Here is a 19,077-nt window from a genome sequence, read left to right as displayed (position 1 = left end):
ATTGTAGAGACTAAACTAAGAGGTGAAATACCATCCACTGTTATCGGACAAGGTTTATACAACTACTGGATAAAAAACAGGGACAAGAAACAGGGAGGGGGAATCATGTTCTTGGCCAAGAAAGACCTAAAGGTGACAAAAATTACAGAGGGCAAAGGTAATGTTGAATTGATCATGATAAAAGTCGAAGGCAAGAATATGAAAAGTAGAAAGTTTGTGGTGACTTATGTGCCTCCAAAAACAAGCGCTTGGAAAGAAAACGAACATACAAAAATGCTAGATGATACAAGAAAATCACTCAATGAGATACTAATGGGTAAGGGTAATCTGGTAATTATGGGGGACTTCAATTGCAAAGAAATTTGTTGGGACAGCATGACAGTGCAAGGAGGAGATGACTCGTGGGGCAATGTACTGCTAGATATGACCATGGAGTACACAATGACCCAATGGGTCCGTGAAAACACAAGGTACAGAAATAATGAAGAGCCATCGAAACTAGATCTAATATTTACAACAGAGCCTGAAATAGTGCATGAAGTCCAGTATGAGACACCAATTGGAAAGAGTGACCATGTACTCATCGAAACTATACTAAAGGAAGAAATAGACATAGAGAGGAACAAAAAGCATAGGAAAGGAAGACTGATGTACAACAAAACAGACTTTACAAAACTAAAGACATTCTTCCGGAATGCAAACTGGGAAATATTTTACAGGGAAGAAACAACAGTGGAAGAGAAATGGAATATATTGATGGAAAACTACAATGAAGGTGTAAACAGGCATGTACCAAGACAAAAGCGAGAGAGAGAGTACATTAAATGTTGGTTCAACAAAAGATGCAGTGAGGCAAAAGACAGAAGGGACAAAGCTTGGAAAAAGTGTAGAAAAGACAAAAAACAAAGCAAATGGCAAATTTATGTTAACTATAGAAATGAGTATGTTAATGTGAGAAGAGAGGAAAAAAAGGAACCATGAGAAGGATATTATAGACAAATGCAAAGAGCAACCCAAACTATTCTATCGGTATGTGAATGGTAAACTTAAAAACAAACAGGAAATGGTGAAACTATGCCAAGGAAACATAGAATACACAGAAGATTTAGAGATGGCCGAAGTCATGAACAATCACTTTAAATCTGTTTTCACCAGAGAGAAAATACCAAATTGTGACATAGATAAAAACAAGAAATCTCCCCTCATGAATGAGTTTACAGCATCACTAAAGGAAATATCAGAACATCTATCAAGGCTGGATGTCAGAAAATCACATGGCCCGGACGGTATTGCAAATTGGATTCTAAAGGAGTGCAAAGAAGAACTAACAGACAAAATACACATCTTAATAAACAGCTCACTCAAAGAAGGAAAGATACCCGAGGACTGGAAAAATGCTAACATTGTACCAATACACAAAGGAGGAAACAAAGAAGAACCCACCAACTATAGGCCAGTATCACTAACAAGCACCATAGCCAAAATTTGTGAGAAAATAATCAAGAATAGATGGGTAAAACATCTGGAAGACAATGACATATTAAACCCAAGACAATTGGGATTCAGACAAGGAAGATCATGCTCCACAAACTTAATATGCTTTTACTCAAGACTAATAGACATAGTGCAAGAAAGAAATGGATGGGCTGATTGTGCATTCCTAGACTTGCAAAAAGCCTTTGACAAAGTACCACACAGAAAACTACTAAAAAAACTGGAACACATAGGAGGAATACAAGGAAACCTACTAAAATGGATAGAGGACTTTCTGACTGGTAGAAAGATGAGAGTAGTGCTCAGAGAAAAATATTCAGATTGGAAAGAGGTGATCAGTGGAGTACCGCAAGGATCTGTGCTGGCACCAATAATGTTTGCTATCTATATGAATGACATGGATGAGGACGTGAACTGCTACATGAGCTTCTTTGCCGATGACGCCAAACTGCTAAGGAAAATAGAAACTGATGAGGACTGTGAAGCACTGCAAGAAGACCTAAATAGGGTATGGAACTGGAGTCAGAAATGGGAAGTGGACTTTAATACTAAGAAGTGTAGCATAATGGAGTTTGGAAAAAGCAAAAACAGAATATCAGGAAAATATACAATTGGAACCAAAGAAGTAAAGAAAGTAGGATCCGAAAAAGATTTGGGAGTAATTATCACGAACGACTTGTCCTATGATATACAGATTAACAAAATTGTCGGGGAGACTTACAACTTGCTAAGATCAATAAAAGTGGCGTTTACATACTTGGACGAAGACATGATAAAAAAAATATTAGTTACATTGATAAGGCCTAGATTAGAGTATGCAGTGACATTGTGGTCCCCCAGTACCAAAAAGAATATAAAGAAAATAGAAAGAATCCAAAGAGCAGCTACAAAAATGGCACCTGCACTTGCAAACCTATCATACGAGGAGAGATTGGCTAAACTGGAGTTACCGACACTGGAGCAAAGAAGAGAGAGAGGTGACCTATTGACCATCTACAGAATCATGAGAGGCACAGAGGTACTCGATAGAGAGAACTTACTTAACTGGGACAAAAGAAACACAAGAGGACATGGAAAGAAAATAAAAAAACATAGCTATAGAAGAGAACTGAAGAAAAACAGTTTCCCTCATAGAGTTTTGGACACTTGGAACAAACTGGACAATGAAATAGTATGCGCAAAAACCATTCATGAGTTTAAAAACAAACTAGACACTGCAAGATACAAAGGCGGGACATCACGAGCATAGCTCCCCTTCCCGCAAAATACAACTAGGTAAATACATACATACATATATATACATACCAAAAAGTCTTTTTTACCCTTTGTAAGGGTTATTAGAGTTTATGTTGTCCAGTGTCAATGCTAGGGATTGTTTTCCTGTTGATTTTTGTTAGGTCCCTGAACTGTGGGCCAAATGCTGTATGAGTGTCAAATGTTAGGACGAGGTCCCTTTCCAATGGAAAGGTTTGGCCATTTAATTCCCTCGCTATCTATTTATCTCTTAATCTATCTCTATCCCAGTCTCTATCTATGTCTTTATCTCTTTTTATATATTTATCTCTATCTTTATATCACTATCTTTACCTCTCTATTTTTATATTTATTTCTATTTCCATTTCTATAATTTCAATATTCATATTTCCACCTCTCTTCTCTCTGTCTCTCTTCTTATCTTTCTCTCTTCTCTTTATTTGTCTCTCTTCACTTTATCTCCCACTTTCTGTTCTGTAGAGTGTGTGTTACTCTTGATTTCTAGAGTGATAATATTGCAGTCTTAGAATGCATAACAGAATGCATAAAGATGGCAGGCAATTAACAAGGGTAGGTAATATAATCTTGTGAGTGTATATACTTTTTATTTTATTCTACTTTATTGATTTATTTATTAACCAACAGGTTGGTCTTCAGTCAGTCAATTATGAGCTTGAACATGATAGAAGAGTTTTTGCACATGATTGACACAAAAGAACTTGAAATGCCAATGCCAGATGATGCCCTTCCTCTTATATACTCCCGTTGGAAGCGGGATGTAGACTACCTCCGTCTTGATGGATCCACTCCACCTGATGTAAGAAAGGAGCAGTGTAAATATTTTAATGACTCCAAGAAAGACAGATGTCGTCTTTTTCTCATATCCACAAAGGCAGGAGGTCTGGGTATCAATTTGGTGGCCGCTAATCGTGTCATCATCTTTGACTCCTCCTGGAATCCTTCCCATGACACACAATCCATCTTCAGAGTTTATCGTTTTGGACAAAAGAAGCCATGCTACGTATATCGATTTGTGGCTCAGGTAGGAATTGTACTTTTTCCATTATGTCTCCCTTCCTCCTCATCCCCTCCTTCCCATTCTCTCCCTTCATCCTTTCCCTCTTTGTCCTCTTCCTTCTCTTCTTCCTTCTCTTCTTCCTTCTCTTCCTTCTTCTCCATTACCTCCTCCTCCTTCATCTCCTACTCCCCTCCTCCCTATCCTCCTCCCCCTCCCCTCCTCCTCATCTCCTTGTATGTTATATAGAAATAGCCCCATGCTTGCATAATACAGCTGAATACCACTTCTTCTCAGAGAACTATGTTAGAGGCTTCAAGAACTATTGCCAACTGCTGTGTGGCCATGGGTTTTGGTCAGTGAAATATCAGGTGCACAATGAGCAGTTTTAATTGTAGTGCTACTGAAAAGTGACACTTATTAGTTGTTATTTGCATTTTGGGTTGCATTTGTGTACTTTTTATGCAATGTGTCCTATATATTAAATTTCCTAAGGTTTATATTCCACTGAGAAATCCTATTCTTGTCTATTTTATAGGGTACCATGGAGGAGAAAATTTATTCTCGACAGGTGACAAAACTGTCAATGGCCCTGCGTGTTGTAGACGAGCATCAGATCAAGCGCTACTTTAACATGGCTGAATTGGCTGAATTATATGAATTCACCCCATCAGATGAATCAGACAGAGAGATTCCTAATCTACCTGAGGTGAGTCAGAGATGTGAATCAGAATCGGAAAATGGTTTGCTTTAGTTAATGAATTACAGAGGAAACAAATTGCCCTCTCAGGCTAATGTCTGAGTTCCTCCACTCTGTTTATGTTATGGTCATGTTAGCATGCTAACAGTGCTGGGCAGTCCATGAACATGTAGATGGTTGTGTGTGATACAGCCTGGCAGAGTGGATGTGTGTTAAATGTTGTATTTACCTAGTTGTATACTTTCCAAACTAATACTATGTTTTGCTGCATTGCTTCTGACCCAGGGCAGTGGGTGGGATACAGGGATAACCCATCATCCATGAGGAGTTAAGATGAGAAGGCAGAAAGGGTGGTGGATGGGAATAAAATGGGGGGGAGTGGGTAGTGAGTACTTGCCTTTTGACTTGGCTATTTCCCTTGCTAGGGGGGAAAAAGCCCTTGGTATAGAGATAGATAGACATTGCACCCATTATGGGGTTTGAATTCTGCTTGTAAGTTTTGTCACAACCACATTCATGTCAGTTCTTTCTGCTCCTACTGTAGATAGATGCTCACACTAACAACTTATTTTTTCAATATTTTTTTTCAATATTGTTAAAATCATTAGGTAACATACTGCTCTTTTCCAGGATCGTTTGCTTGCTGAGATGTTGAAACGTCATAAGAAGTGGATAGTCACTTTTCATGAACATGACTCCCTTCTTGAAAATCAGGCTGAAGAAGAACTTTCAGAGGAGGAACGTAAAGCAGCATGGGAGGATTATGAAAATGAGAAGAAGGGCTATCGTAAGTATGATTTGATTATAGGTTAGGTACTACCTTCAACATGAATTGAAATAAAATGTTTGAAGTATGTTGGGCAAGGGTTCATTGAAAAGAAAAGGGAAAGAAAGTGCTTCATTCGTTTTCTTAGGTGTGTACTGCTGGAATATCTTGGCAATTCTATTTAAATGATTCAAAATGCATCTCTATAAAAGTGTGTATTCAGTTGCATTTAACAAGACATCCTTTTAAAAAAATTTACTCTACTTTAGAGCAATGGTTCTTAAAGTTTTTCAGTTGATACCCCAAAGTTCACCTCCAGGTCAATCTGATACTCCCTCTCCAATATTAGTGTAATGCTCCCGACTTTCACTTTTTCATTTAGTGTTAAGAAAAAAAAAAAAAAAAAAAAAAAAGAGAGAGAGAAAAGAGGGTGGCTATGAAGAAATGGATGAATTCTTGGGACTTTTTATTTCTATTTTCAGTAAATAAATGAATAAACTACAATTCTTACACAAAATATTTTCCAGGATTCTTTTTTGAATACCCTCAAGAACAGGTTTCAATATCCCCTGGGGGTGTTGAGGCACTACTTTAAGAACACCTGCTTTAGAAGTGGTTTTATGTGCATTTTGCATCCTTGTAACATCTACTTTGCTTCTCATTTACATCATGTCAAACATGTTTGGGTTTTTCCTTTCTGCCTCCTTTGGATAATGAACAGATATTTGGAAATTGAGGTGGGCAGAAAGAAGGAATAGATATGTTTGAGATGAAGAGTAGAAATATGGTGGTGTTAATTAGGATTGGTAGAGTAAAAAATGTGGAGGTTAGGCAAAGAACAGGGATTGATAACATAGATTAAAGAATGTTGAGGTAGTTTAGGTATACACTGGGGTTTCACAATTTGACAGGGGTATGGTTTTCAAGGCATTGAAATGAGATTTATCGAAATGTGAATCACCTCCATCTTAGCAGAGAAACTAGGAAATGCATAGCCTCTGCCTAAGTAGCAGTGCACTAACCATCAAAGCTATTGAGTGTATGAAATATAGTGTGTGAAATATTGAAGCATGGTAAGAGGGCATGGAATGTTTTATGCTGATCATTATATTATTTTCTCACCTACAGTGGTTCAGACCCAACGCAATGGAGTCATGTCCGTTGTTGGAAATATGGGAGCAGGCTATGGAGGCATGAACCAAAGTGGTGCATACATGCCTTCTAGCATTCCACCCTTCAATGTACAAGGTGTCATTCAGGCTATCATGGCTCAGGTAATTTTATAAATTTGTTGTGTATATGGTAAGGCAGATTTATTTGATTGCAAATTCAGTTCAGGCAGTTAGTATATATATTCATAAGTTATCCCATTGGTTGATGTTTGGAAGTACCAGACAGTTTTAGCAAGTAGATGGTCATTGTGTCAGCCAGAAACAAAGCTCATTGGGAATAAAGAAGTATAATTTTACAATTTAGTTCTAATGTAAATATCTGTAATACAAATTCTTTGAAATTCCTTTGCTGGTAGTGGTCTATTGTGATAGTAGCTGTTCATAAAAGTCCAGCATTGTGAATAACAGAGCAAGTCATAAAGTGCTGCTCCTTGTTAGAAAAGAAAAAGTGATCCTGTTTGCAACAAAACATATGTCAAGAAGTATATTGAATATGTCATGATTATATAAAAATACTTAGGTATGTGAATAATAGCCGTAATAGAGTACAGAGTTCACTAGTGGAAGTGATATCTGGTTTGTTATATGAATAGTATAGCAAAAATAAATTATCTTGTGTGCAACAAAAATTATTTTGGAAAAAATCCAGCTTGCAGCTGAATGAGTTGTATGAAAATAGTGGAATAAGAGTAAAACTAAAAAGCACGTGTGTACTATGTACATTGTGCCACCAAGTTGTAGAGCTGAACTAAACAAAGTTGTCTTTTGCATTTTTACAAAGTACTAATGTCAACCATTCACTAGTTTCAGGAGTGTATTGCTGTATAATTATACATGATCATCTATGACAATAGGACAGATCAGATATCTTTTATGCTTAGGTTTTTAATATATGATAAAAACCTTTGTAAAAATGTTTGTATGCCCCAAGTTTTAATAAGATTGGGCAGAAAAATAATGGCTTTGTCTTTACTGGAGTATAATCAGCTGTTTGTGGTGTATGAATGAATTTTGGGGTCATTTCTTCTTTTTTCTTTTTCATTTTCTTTTCCTCATTTTTGTAAAGTACTACAGTAATTATATTTTCTATATTTCAGAATCCAAGTATTACTCCTCAGGCATTGTCAGAAAATGTCATTATGGCTACCAAACAGATCCAGAGAATTCACCTGAACCAGTATCAGAAGATTCAGAGCTTTGTTTTTAATGTAAGTGTTTTTTAATTCATTTATTTTTCCCTAAAATAAGCAAAGGCATAAGAGGGTCTGGGAGGAGTTTTCCAACCAGTACCCTAAGGTGTGGTTCTTTTAATAAATGTGCATGTGGTACAGATGAGAGTAAAAGGGAAGAGATAGGCAGTATGTTTGTGAGAAGAAAGATGGATGTGTTGGCATTGAGTGAAACTAAGTTGAAAGGGAGGGGCGAATTTGAGTTTGGGAGTGTAGTTGGGAGGGTGCCAGAAGTGAAGAGAGGATGAGGGAGGGAAGGGATGGCTATACTAGTAAGTGAAGAGATAGGTAAGCATGTGGTGGAGTGGAAGGTATCTTCATTGTTAATGTGGATGAAGGTGAAATTGGGAAGGGAGATGAGGGTTTTTGTAAGTGCATATGGGGCTGATAGTGAGAAGAGCATAAAGGAGAGGGAGGCTTTTTGGATAGATTTAAATGAGTGCATAGAGGGTTTAGGGAGAAATGTTAATGTAGTGGTATTTGGAGATCTGAATGGATAGGAGACAAACCAATTGAAGGAGTGGTTGGGAAGTGTAGAGTGCCAGGAAAATGTCGTAGTGGAGAGATGATGTGGAGATGTGTTAAGAGATTTGACGATAGTAAATATAGTGCCTGTATAGTTCCGCTTTACAAGGGAAAGGGGGACAAGTGTGAGTGTAGTAGTTTCAGAGGGATCAGCTTGTTGAGTGTAGTTGTTGTTGTTGTCGTTCCCTAGACTGTCTGTCCGAGCAGTCCTGTCTCCCCAAGGAATGCTACAGCCGAAACTGGGTTTTCCCACAAATCCTTTATAGAGTGTATGTTGTGTTGTTTGCGTGCATGATTGTGTATAATGCAGTCTTCCATTATGTGTTGTATAGTATGAGGTGAAGTGTTACATCCTGGGCAGCTGTTCACAATGCGGTCATCCAGCCTCTTCTGGTAGCTTAGAAGTGCTGGATAGTGGCCGCATCGCAGTCTGGCCAAGTGGACTCTGTCCTTTCGTGGGAGAGATGATTCAGAAGGGTGGATATCAGGGGGTCTGGGATGCAGCAGTGTGTTGTCTTTGAGTGTGTTAATGGAGCGGTGAGTGATATGATTATGAATTTGTTTCCGGAGGCTAGTATTTGGTGGTTGTGGAGGAAGAGAAGAGAGTATTTGTGCGTAATAAAGGTCTTTGGGTGTTGTTTTAATGTTTCTTGGTGTGTGTGTGGGTGTTCAGCTATGTAGTGTAGCGGTTGTGATGTGTTTGTGGTGGCTGCGGCAAGTGTTTGTGTGCCTCTCATGTTGAGGTGGTCCTTGACTTTGAGGACTTTTGTTTCATGGTGTAAATGGTCTGTAGGTGTTGTATTTGTGCAGCCTGTAATTATTTTTAGGGCTTTGTTTTGTATGATTTGAAGGGTGTTGTGGTGTGTCTCACTGAGATTAGGAGCCCATGCAGGACTCACATAATTCAACACTGAGCATATGCATTGTTTGTATATTGTTATATTAGTTTCTTTTTGTCCAAATGTCGTTCCAGTGATTGACTTAAGTGCGTTAAGTCTAGGTGTGCATTTGTTTTTTATGTTTGTGATGTGTTGTTTGAAAGACATGGATGTATCGTATGTTACACCAAGAGTTTTGGGTGTGTTTGTGTGTGGTATTAGAGTGTTGTTGATGTAGAGATGAGGTATGTATTTGTGTTCTTTTGTCCAGTTGGTGAGAAGTGTTGTTGTAAATTTGGTTGGAGCTATTTTGAGTCTGTTTGTGATGAACCATGTGTTGAGTGTATCAAGGTATGGGTGGATTATTTCTGCAGCTTTGTCTGTGTTACGATGTGTGCATGTGATTGTTATGTCGTGTGCGTAGGAAGAGATTTGTATTTCTGAGGTGTCTGGTGTGGGTAAGTCATGCATGTATAGATTAAATAGTGTGGGGGATAGAACAGAGCCCTGTGGTACTCCATTCTTAATGTTTCTGATGTGCGATGATTGGCCATTATATGACACGTGAGCATTCCTACCTGCCAGATAATTGGCCAGCCATCTTTTGGTGTTATTGTGCATGTCTGTGTTATATATTTTATTTGTTAGGTTGTGGCGGGGGATAGCATCAAAAGCTTTACTAATGTCTAATGTTATGAGAAGTGTTCTGTGGTGGGACCTATCTGAATTGATGCCATATAAAATTCTTTGTGTGAGGTTTATCAGAAGAGTGTTTGTGGAGTGTAGTGGCCTAAAACCGTGTTGTGAGTCAGCAAGGGGAATATGTGGTGTGACACGTTAAAGTATTAGGCGTTCAATGATTTTAGAGGGGGTGCAGAGAAGTGTGATTGGGTGGTGCGATGTTGGGATTGTTGGGTCTTTGTTCGGTTTTGGAATGGTGATTATTTTACCATGCTTCCAGATGTCGGGTATAGTGTTGTGTGAATAGCTGTAGTTTGCAATGTTTGTGAGTGTGTGTATACCTTGTGGTCCAATGTGTTTTAGGTGCATGTTGCTTATGAACAACACACATAATCATACACATATCCCACACCAAGCCCTCTACACTCCCTCCTCTCCTGATATTACCTTCTGCTCCCCCTGCCTAACCCCAAAAACATCATAGAGAGTGGTCGGAACCCTTGGTTCTGACCACCTTCCAATCATCATCACCACCAAAACAAGATGCACCCCAGTTGGCCACAGACACACATACACCAATTACAAGAGAGCTAACTGGGAAGCTTTTACTAAAGAGACAGAACAACATTTTGAAACACTTAACAGTACACCAATCACAAACATAAACAATGCTGTGCACACTTTTAATACAATCATACAAAATGCAGACAAGAGATACATCCCTAGAGGCAACAGAAAATCACACAACCCCAACTTCACACCAGAAATCCAAGACCTCATCAGACGTGACACACTTAAACACGATACCCCCATACCTATCCCTCAAAACATAGCAGACCAAATACAAACACTAAACACTGTGATTGCTAATAAAATACATGAACAAAAAACACAAAATTGGCAAAACTTTATCAATGCACTTGATCACAAAACAAACACCAGCAAATTGTACAAAACACTCAACAGCATTACACTATCCAACAGTAACACTACACGCTCTCACGCAGCAATAATCACAACAACAGACAATCTACCCTCAAACAGACAACAAGCAAACGCACTCATACGTCATTTTGCACAGACAAGCCATCTCACTTCTCACCCTGACGACCGACGCACCATTCGACATAAGAAAGACTTCCCCACAGACTCAGACTATACACCCTTAATAGACAGTCAGACAAAACACATAATACATAATCTCAAGCACTCATCTGCCTGTGGCCCTGATAACATGAGTGTATTTGGTAAGGCTTATGGGTGGATCTTGATTGAGAGGATTAGGAGAGGAACAGAGGGAGTAATTGGTGAGGAACAGTGTGGGTTTAGAACAGGTAGGGGTTGTGTGGATCAGATTTTTGTGGTAAGACAGATATGTGAGAAAGCTTTATGAAAAGGTAAGGATGTTTTTTGGGCTTTTATGGATCTGGAAAAGGCTTACGACAGGGTAGACAGGAAGGCATTGTGGGAGGCACTGCAGATATATTTTTGGGCGAGGGCCCAAAAATCAGGTCAGTACTTTAGATGAAATGTATAACAATCTAACTGATCTAATTATTAATGCACAAAACACATTTATCCCCCTAAAGTCAATACGGAAAAATAGTAATACTCCCAAATGGATGACGGACAGATTGAAACATGAGATCGGAATTAAAAGAGGACTTTACGTAAAAATAAAAAACGGGGAATCACACCTTAGATCAAGATATAACGAAATGGCAAAGCTGGTTAAAAGGAATACACGTTCAGCGAAACGTAATTATGAAATCAAGGTTGCCAGTCAAGCAAAATCCAATCCAAAGGGTTTCTTTCACCTCTATAGAACAAAAAATAAAGAAAGAATAGGACCAATTAAAAACGATGAAAATGTCATGATAGAATCGGAAGAAAAAATGAGTGAGGAGTTTAACAATTATTTTCTATCGGTGTTTACTAATGAGAGGTTAGATAAAGTACCTGACTGCGATCCGATTTTCAGAGGGGATGAAGAAAATAACCTAACTAATATCAGCATTAGTAAAGAAGAAGTTATCAAGCAGATTGACAGACTTAAAGCTACAAAATCTCCGGGTCCGGACGAAATTTTTCCAAGAATGCTTAGAGTGTAAATTTGAAATCTGCGACCAGTTAACTGAAATATTCAATAAATCGGTAGACACTGGTTCTGTTCCAACTGCTTGGAGGCAGGCAAACGTTGTTCCTGTTTTTAAGAAGGGAGATAGATCGACCATATGCAACTACAGGCCAATCAGTTTGACATCGGTTATAGGAAAAATGCTTGAATCAATAATAGTAAATAGACTCGGAGAACACATTGAAGGGCATAATTTAATTCGTGATTCACAGCATGGTTTCTCCAAAGGTAAGTCATGCGTGACTAATCTTTTATCCTTTTACACTAAGGTATATAAGGCGTCAGACAACAATGAAAATTACGATGTTATTTACCTTGACTTTAGCAAAGCGTTCGACAAAGTGCCACACCAGAGACTACTAAATAAAATCAAAGCCCATGGCATAGGAGGAAAAGTGTTAGAATGGATTAGAGCTTGGATTAGTAACAGAAAACAGCGGGTCACCATAAATGGAATAAAATCTAGGTGGGGCAATGTTACTAGCGGGGTCCCCCAGGGCTCGGTTTTGGGTCCCTTGTTGTTCATTATGTATATAAACGACTTAGACGATGGGTTAAATAGTGATGTTAGTAAGTTTGCGGACGACACTAAAATAGGACGCCTAATTAGGTCAGGAGAAGACGCCCAGATTCTGCAGGATGATCTTAATAAACTGTTAACATGGTCGGTGAAATGGCAAATGAACTTCAATATCTCTAAGTGTAGCGTGTTAAACGTAGGGCTACACAACCCCGAAAATAGATACAACTTAGATAACATGTTTTTAGAAAAATCTGAGTGCGAGAGGGACTTGGGAGTTCTGGTGAGTCCGGACCTTAAAACCAGGAAGCAGTGCATTAGCGCCAGAAATATAGCAAACAGAGCATTAGGCTTCATTGCTAGGACGGTAACGAATAGAAGTGCAGAGGTAATTATTAAACTCTATCTAGCGATAGTTAGACCCATCCTTGACTATGCGGTACAGTTTTGGTCTCCGTCCTACAGAATGGACATAAATTCACTAGAATCAGTACAGAGAAGAATGACCAAAATGATACAAGGACTCGGAAATTTGCCTTATGAAGAGAGGCTTAGGCACCTAAACTTACACTCTCTGGAAAGACACAGAGTGCGGGGTGATCTAATAGAAGTGTTCAAGTGGATCAAAGGCTATAACAAGGGTGATGCAAACAAGGTCATCATAAGAAAACAACAGGGCAGGACTCGCAGTAATGGGTATAAACTGGACAAATTTAGATTTAAGAAGGAAATAGGCAAGAATTGGTTTACAAATAGGGTGGTCGATGAATGGAATAAACTTAGTAACCACGTAGTAAGCGCTGAAACTATCAGTTGTTTTAAAAAACGATTAGACAACTTTATGGATGGGGATGACAGGTGGTGATGGATACGGAGCTGCCTAGTGTAGGCCTTATGGTATTTTGCAGTCTCCTTTATTTCTTATGTTCTTATGTTCTTATGGAATAGGTGGAAAACTGTTAAGAGCAGTCAAGAGTTTTTACGAGAGTAGTAGAGCTTGTGTTAGGATTAGAAATGGAGAGAGTGAATGGTTTGAGGTAAAGGTGGGACTTCGTCAAGGATGCATTATGTCGCCCTGGCTGTTCAATCTTTACATGGATGAGGTGGTGTGAGAGGTGAATGCAAGGGTAGTGGGTCAGGGATTGGAGATGGTTAAAGAAAATGGAGAAAAGATATTTTTTGATTTTCCTGTTCTTGATTCCATTGATTTTTTATTTCAATGAGGTCTGTTTTTTTAATTGACTCTTCCACCTTTCCGGTCACAACTTGTAATTGCTCTGTGACCTCTTTCAGTTCTTCATTTTTATTTTTGTCCTCATTTTTCATTCTTTCATTTTCTCTTTCGAGGATTTCAATTTCGCTCTTTAGGTCACTTAATTCTCTAATATATATATATATATATATATACATATATATATATATATATATATAATATATATATATATATATATATATATCAATTTTTCCCATAAATTCAACAGAGATGCTGTTGTATGTCTATACATCATATATACTCTCACTTGTGCTTTGATAAGTACCGTATATTTCCACATATAAGACGACCCTAAAATCCAAAAATTCACCCCTTAAAATTGGGGGTCGTCTTATACTACCACTATAAAAATCATACCTTGAATTCTATGTGAGATGAATTGGTAGGCTAGCCTGCCGATAACCACCGATACACAGGAAATGATTCACATTATGATAAGAACTGGTAATAAAGGTAATTAAACCATATTTACCTTATATATTATTGGCATATCTTTATAGTAAATGGCAATTGTTAATAAATTCGAGGAATAATTCTAGCAAGCAGCTGATAAACGCAAGATTGTTGTGTGCCAACCGTTGTGTGCGGTGGAGTGAGCTACGTCGAACCAGGAACGTAAACAAATAATTTTTGTTTGTTAGTTGACGTGTGTTCTCAGAAAATCATGATACATGATTTGCTTTGTTATTTCATTTATTTTGAGTTTATAAGGATACAGTAAGTAATTTATCTGGTATAAGGATACAGTTAAGTAATGAGAAAGAAAAGAGAAAAAGCGGAAAAAACAGCTGATAAACGTAATCAAAACAATTCTTTTTGTACGGTAGGTTTGATACACTGATGCTTTTGTAATTTAGCAGTCGTCTTATACTACCGATATGAGATAAATTCATAAGAATTTGCTCTAATTTTGTACCTCGTCTTATACAAAGGTCGTCTTATACACGGAAATATACGGTATGTATATGGAAATCTGTCCATGCCATAGATTGTTGTGCTAACCTCAACATTTAAACATTTCAGTTGAAGAATCCTCACATAACGCCTGAAATGAGAGCGCAACTTCCATATGGGCGTAACTTGGAAATGCTGCCTGTGCTGGAGGACCAAATGAAGGTGTTAGAGCAGAATATTCAGCTGGAGAACCAAGTCATCACTCAGGTTTCCGCTTTCACTAGTGCACCCACATCCCAAGCCAATATGGTAAGTAATGTTTGCAGAGGTAAAATAGTCTAAGTGTCCCCTTCATTTCCAAAGGGATTTTCTGAAGCTGAATAAGATTGCCCATTGGAAGCCAGTACTAACCAGAATGGAACAGGTTAATTGAGATGTTACTGAAGGGGTTGAATTTTTCCCTGAAGTATCCCAGATAACTCACTGGTTTTGGGATGAGGGCAAGACCAAGGAGGAGGTGGATGGATGGAATGAGTGAAGTTATAAGAGTTTGAGGTCAGGTTGTTGAATATGCATAGATGAGAAATTTTTCTTTGGTCTTTTCCTTGCCTCACTCTGCAGAGTGAGATTGTGGGATAGATCAATAGAAAGGTTGATGGCTCATGGTCAAGTACATGGAAGGAGCCTTCACCTTACCTTTGATCTTGAATCTTTGAATCAATTTCAGAAATGGGATTGTTACCTCTGAAAACCACTATTAAGAGGTATCATGTTGTCCATTACTTTTATTCAGATCAGAAGGTAAAAATTGTTCATGATATAATATGGTGGGAGCTGCCATATTGAATTCCAAGAAATGCTCAACATTGGTTCTTTTAACTATGTAGAACATAAGTCTGCAAAGAAAGTTTGCATTAGTGAAATTTTTAGGGCAGCATCGTGGCAACTCCACTATATATATATATATATATATATATATATATATGTATATATATATATATTTATATATATATATATATATATATATATATATATATATATATATATGTATATATATATATATATATATATATATATTTATATATATATGTATATATATATGTATATATATATGTATATATATATATATATATATATATATATATATATATATATAGGGGGGGGGGGTAATTTACCTAATTGTGGTATTCAGGGTTGGAGCAATGTTCCTGGAGTCCATCATAATATCTTTACTTATTGGTCTTTGCCTAAAATTCAGTTGAGTTGGCCTGTGATCATAAATATCTGCCAGGGTCTTCATTGCTATTGGATTGTGGTCTTTAAGATGGGTTTGAGTTTATTTTATTTGTTTATTTATTTATTTATTTATTTATTTATTTATTTTTTCCTCAATGTTTTTCTAGTTTTCTTTTCTTCTTTTTTCCTATATTTGTTAGAAAAGAGAGGGATGGATTCTTTGTCTGATTTTACATATTTACCAAAGGCTTTTCCCCATTACAAGGGAGGTAGCCAAAAAACAAAGGCATAAAATCTACTCCCATCCATGTGTCCAAACCATCCCAATACTCTTTCATCAACCCTATCTCCCAACTTCCTTTCAACCCCCACTGTACTTCTCATCTCCTTGTTTCTCATACTATCCAGCCAAGTAATCCCTATCATACTTCTCAGGCACCTTATCTTAAACACATTCAAACTCCTCCTCTCTTATGGTCCATGTTTCTGCCCTGTACAGTGCTGTTGCCACAATCACTCATTCATACAATCTCCTCTTAGCATCCATTCCCAAATGTCTATTCCTCATTACACTTTTTAATCCCCCATGGTTTTATGTTGCATATATTTTTAGTTACCTTCCAGTTTTCTGAAAATGTGGGTTGGAAAGATGTTCTTGGAAAATGCTTGATGATGTTGTGCTGCTGTTTTGGAGGTGGGAGTCCACCTTGGTTTGCTACAACTGCTTCATGGGTAGGGTTGGGCTAATTCTTTATTCTTTGATAGTTTATATGGTATGTACTTCACATTCATTTGTTACATATTTTCACAATGGGCAGGAAACAGGGATGACCCATAATCTATGAGGAGCCAAAATGAGAGAGGGGAAGGGTTGGTGGATTGAAGTGGAATGAATGGGATTAGTTTCATGCCTTTGACCGGGCTACATACCTGATAAAGACAAAAAGCTCTTGGTGTGTGTGTGTGCGTGCGTGCGTGCGTGTGTGTGTGTGTGTGTGTGTGTGTGTGTGTGTGTGTGTGTGTATTTACCTAGTTGTATTTACCTAGTTGTATTTTACGGGAAGGGGAGCTATGCTCGTGGGGTCCCGTCTTCATATCTCATTTTATCTAAACTATTTTTAAATTCATGTATTGTTTTTGCACACACCACTTTCTCATCTAACTTGTGTGTGTGTGTGTGTGTGTGTACACATATATACACACACACACATACATACATACATACATACATACATACATACATACATACATACATACACATACCAAGGCTTTTTCCCCCTTACAAGGGAGGTAGCCAAAAAGGAAAAGGCATAAAATCATTCCCACCCATTCCATCCCTGAATACACTCCCACACCCCTCCACCCTCCCTCTCATCTTAGCACCAACTGGATGACGGGTCATCCCTGCACCTTGTCCACTGCAGTGGACAAGGTGCAGTGGACACACACACATATTTTTCTAGTTTCATTTTGTTTTTTTGTGATGTCTAGTTGTTGAAATAGTTCTTTTTCTTGTTCTCTAGGATTCAATAGACATTTTTATTTTGTTTCTTTTGTGAGGGTTGCAATCTGTGATGTTTAGTTTGTTCTATTTTTTCCTGTGGAAGTGTAAATCAATCAATCGTTGTCTCGAATTTTACAAAATAAAACCAGCAGCCCTACAGCAGCTGGAAACAGTTCTCAGAACCTCCCCCAGTTCTCGCTGGGAAGAAACTTTGGATTAATGTCTGCGTTGTGTAAGTGTTGACTGTTTCTTTGTCCCCAATGCAAAGTGGCAGGGAGTCAGCTCTCCATTTGTGAAAAAGTGTATGAAGTACAGTTGAAGTTGATAAAGAGAGATCTTGAGCCTTTGTATCTTTCAGGGTGATTTCTCTCTCTCTCTCTCTCTCTCTCTTCCTCTTTCTTTCTCTCTTTTTCTCTTTTTTCTCATTTTTCTTTTCCCTTTTTCTCTTTTTTCTCATTTTTCTTTTCCCTTTTTCTCTTTCTCTTTTTATCTTTGTTTTTTCTTTTTTTCTTATCTTTTTCTTTTCTTTATTCTCCTCTCTTCTTTATTCTCCTCTCTCTCTCTCTCTCTCTCTCTCTCTCTCTCTCTCTCTCTCTCTCTCTCTCTCTCTCTCTCTCTCTCTCTCTCTCTCTCTCTCTCTCTCTCTCTCTCTCTCTCTCTGCCATGCCTGTGGATAAATTTTGGGTTGTAATAAAATTCTGAAAGTTCTGTTCAATTTCTTATGTTTTCTTGGCATTTTGCATTTAGTTTTTTGTTTTTGTATATGCGCTTGATTTTTCCATCATTGTATTTGTAATTAAGAAGATAGTATCCATCTTCGTCTTCATGATGAACTAGGTTATTGGGGTGTTACAAAGATGTGCTAGTGAAGAAGTGAAGTATGACGACATGAAACCTTGGTCATCTTTCTGGTGTTATATATACTAATTTTGATAATGTCTGATGTTGGCACAGTTAGCAGCAGGATTGGTACGTGGACAACCTAACTTAGCTCCTAAACCAAGCCACACAACAACCCATGTTGGAAGACCGTCTACATCTTGGGCTCCACAACAACAACAACAACAGCAGCAGCAACAGCAGCAACAACCACAACAAGAACAGCAACCACAACAGACAGTAAGCAGCAGCAACTTTATTTAAATTGGCATAACCCCTCCACTTTTGATGAATAGAATAGACTGGTTGCAACCAGAATAAATGGGAAAAGTGCCACTTTACAGAAAAGGGGTCAATTGAGATACCACTTACAAAGGGGTGCCATGAAAATGAATGACATACCCAGGCATCAGCAAGAATGAAAAGAAAAGTGTTACTTAGTTGGAAAGGAGTGAACTAATTAGTACACTTACAGGGCAAGAAGTGTAGGGAATAGATGGTGGAAATGAAGATGTTGTATAGATTGAGGAAGGGAAGGGGACAGTGGCTATCATGAAGCTTGGTTTAGGTTGGGGAATATGTTGGGATAAAAAAGTGAAAGAACTGAGTGTAGGGTAGGTAGAAAGGGAAGGTAAGGTTAGTTTAGGTAGAACTCTCATCAGGATAGATCTGGGTATTGGGTATGTGTAGGGTGCTCGCTGGCCGAGCAAGCTAGAGTGACGGAGGTTGAGGTGATGGTGGTTCAAACCCTGCCAAGGGTGACTTGAACAGAAGGCATGGTTCATTAAATTCCACACCACAAAGTCATCTGTAAGGGACACCAAATGGTTATCATATGTTTTTGTGTTTGTATTTACCTAATTGTATACAGGATAGGAACTATGCTGATAGGGTTTTGTCTGTTATTTTTCAGTTACCAT

General features: G+C 38.0%; 1 protein-coding gene across 9 annotated transcripts in view; it reads left to right on the top strand.

The window, feature by feature from the left end:
- LOC143020262 (uncharacterized) overlaps positions 1-19,077 on the top strand; it is a 201,683-nt gene that overhangs the window by 157,385 nt on the left and 25,221 nt on the right. For 8 of the 9 annotated variants that reach the window (XM_076176503.1, XM_076176475.1, XM_076176485.1 and 5 more), the window contains 7 exons: positions 3,394-3,790; positions 4,302-4,472; positions 5,094-5,250; positions 6,358-6,503; positions 7,499-7,609; positions 14,668-14,847; positions 18,233-18,397. In XM_076176503.1, the coding sequence (XP_076032618.1) occupies positions 3,394-3,790; positions 4,302-4,472; positions 5,094-5,250; positions 6,358-6,503; positions 7,499-7,609; positions 14,668-14,847; positions 18,233-18,397 (1,327 nt within the window). The remainder of the gene's footprint in view (positions 1-3,393; positions 3,791-4,301; positions 4,473-5,093; positions 5,251-6,357; positions 6,504-7,498; positions 7,610-14,667; positions 14,848-18,232; positions 18,398-19,077) is intronic. The other variant, XM_076176511.1, reaches the window with a different exon arrangement.

Source organism: Oratosquilla oratoria, chromosome 3 (assembly GCF_046742065.1).
Source record: "Oratosquilla oratoria isolate Oo_2021 chromosome 3, ASM4674206v1, whole genome shotgun sequence".
Lineage (NCBI taxonomy): Eukaryota > Metazoa > Arthropoda > Malacostraca > Stomatopoda > Squillidae > Oratosquilla > Oratosquilla oratoria.
The sequence above is the reverse complement of the archived record's forward strand: the minus strand, read 5'-3'. Positions and strand labels throughout refer to the sequence as shown.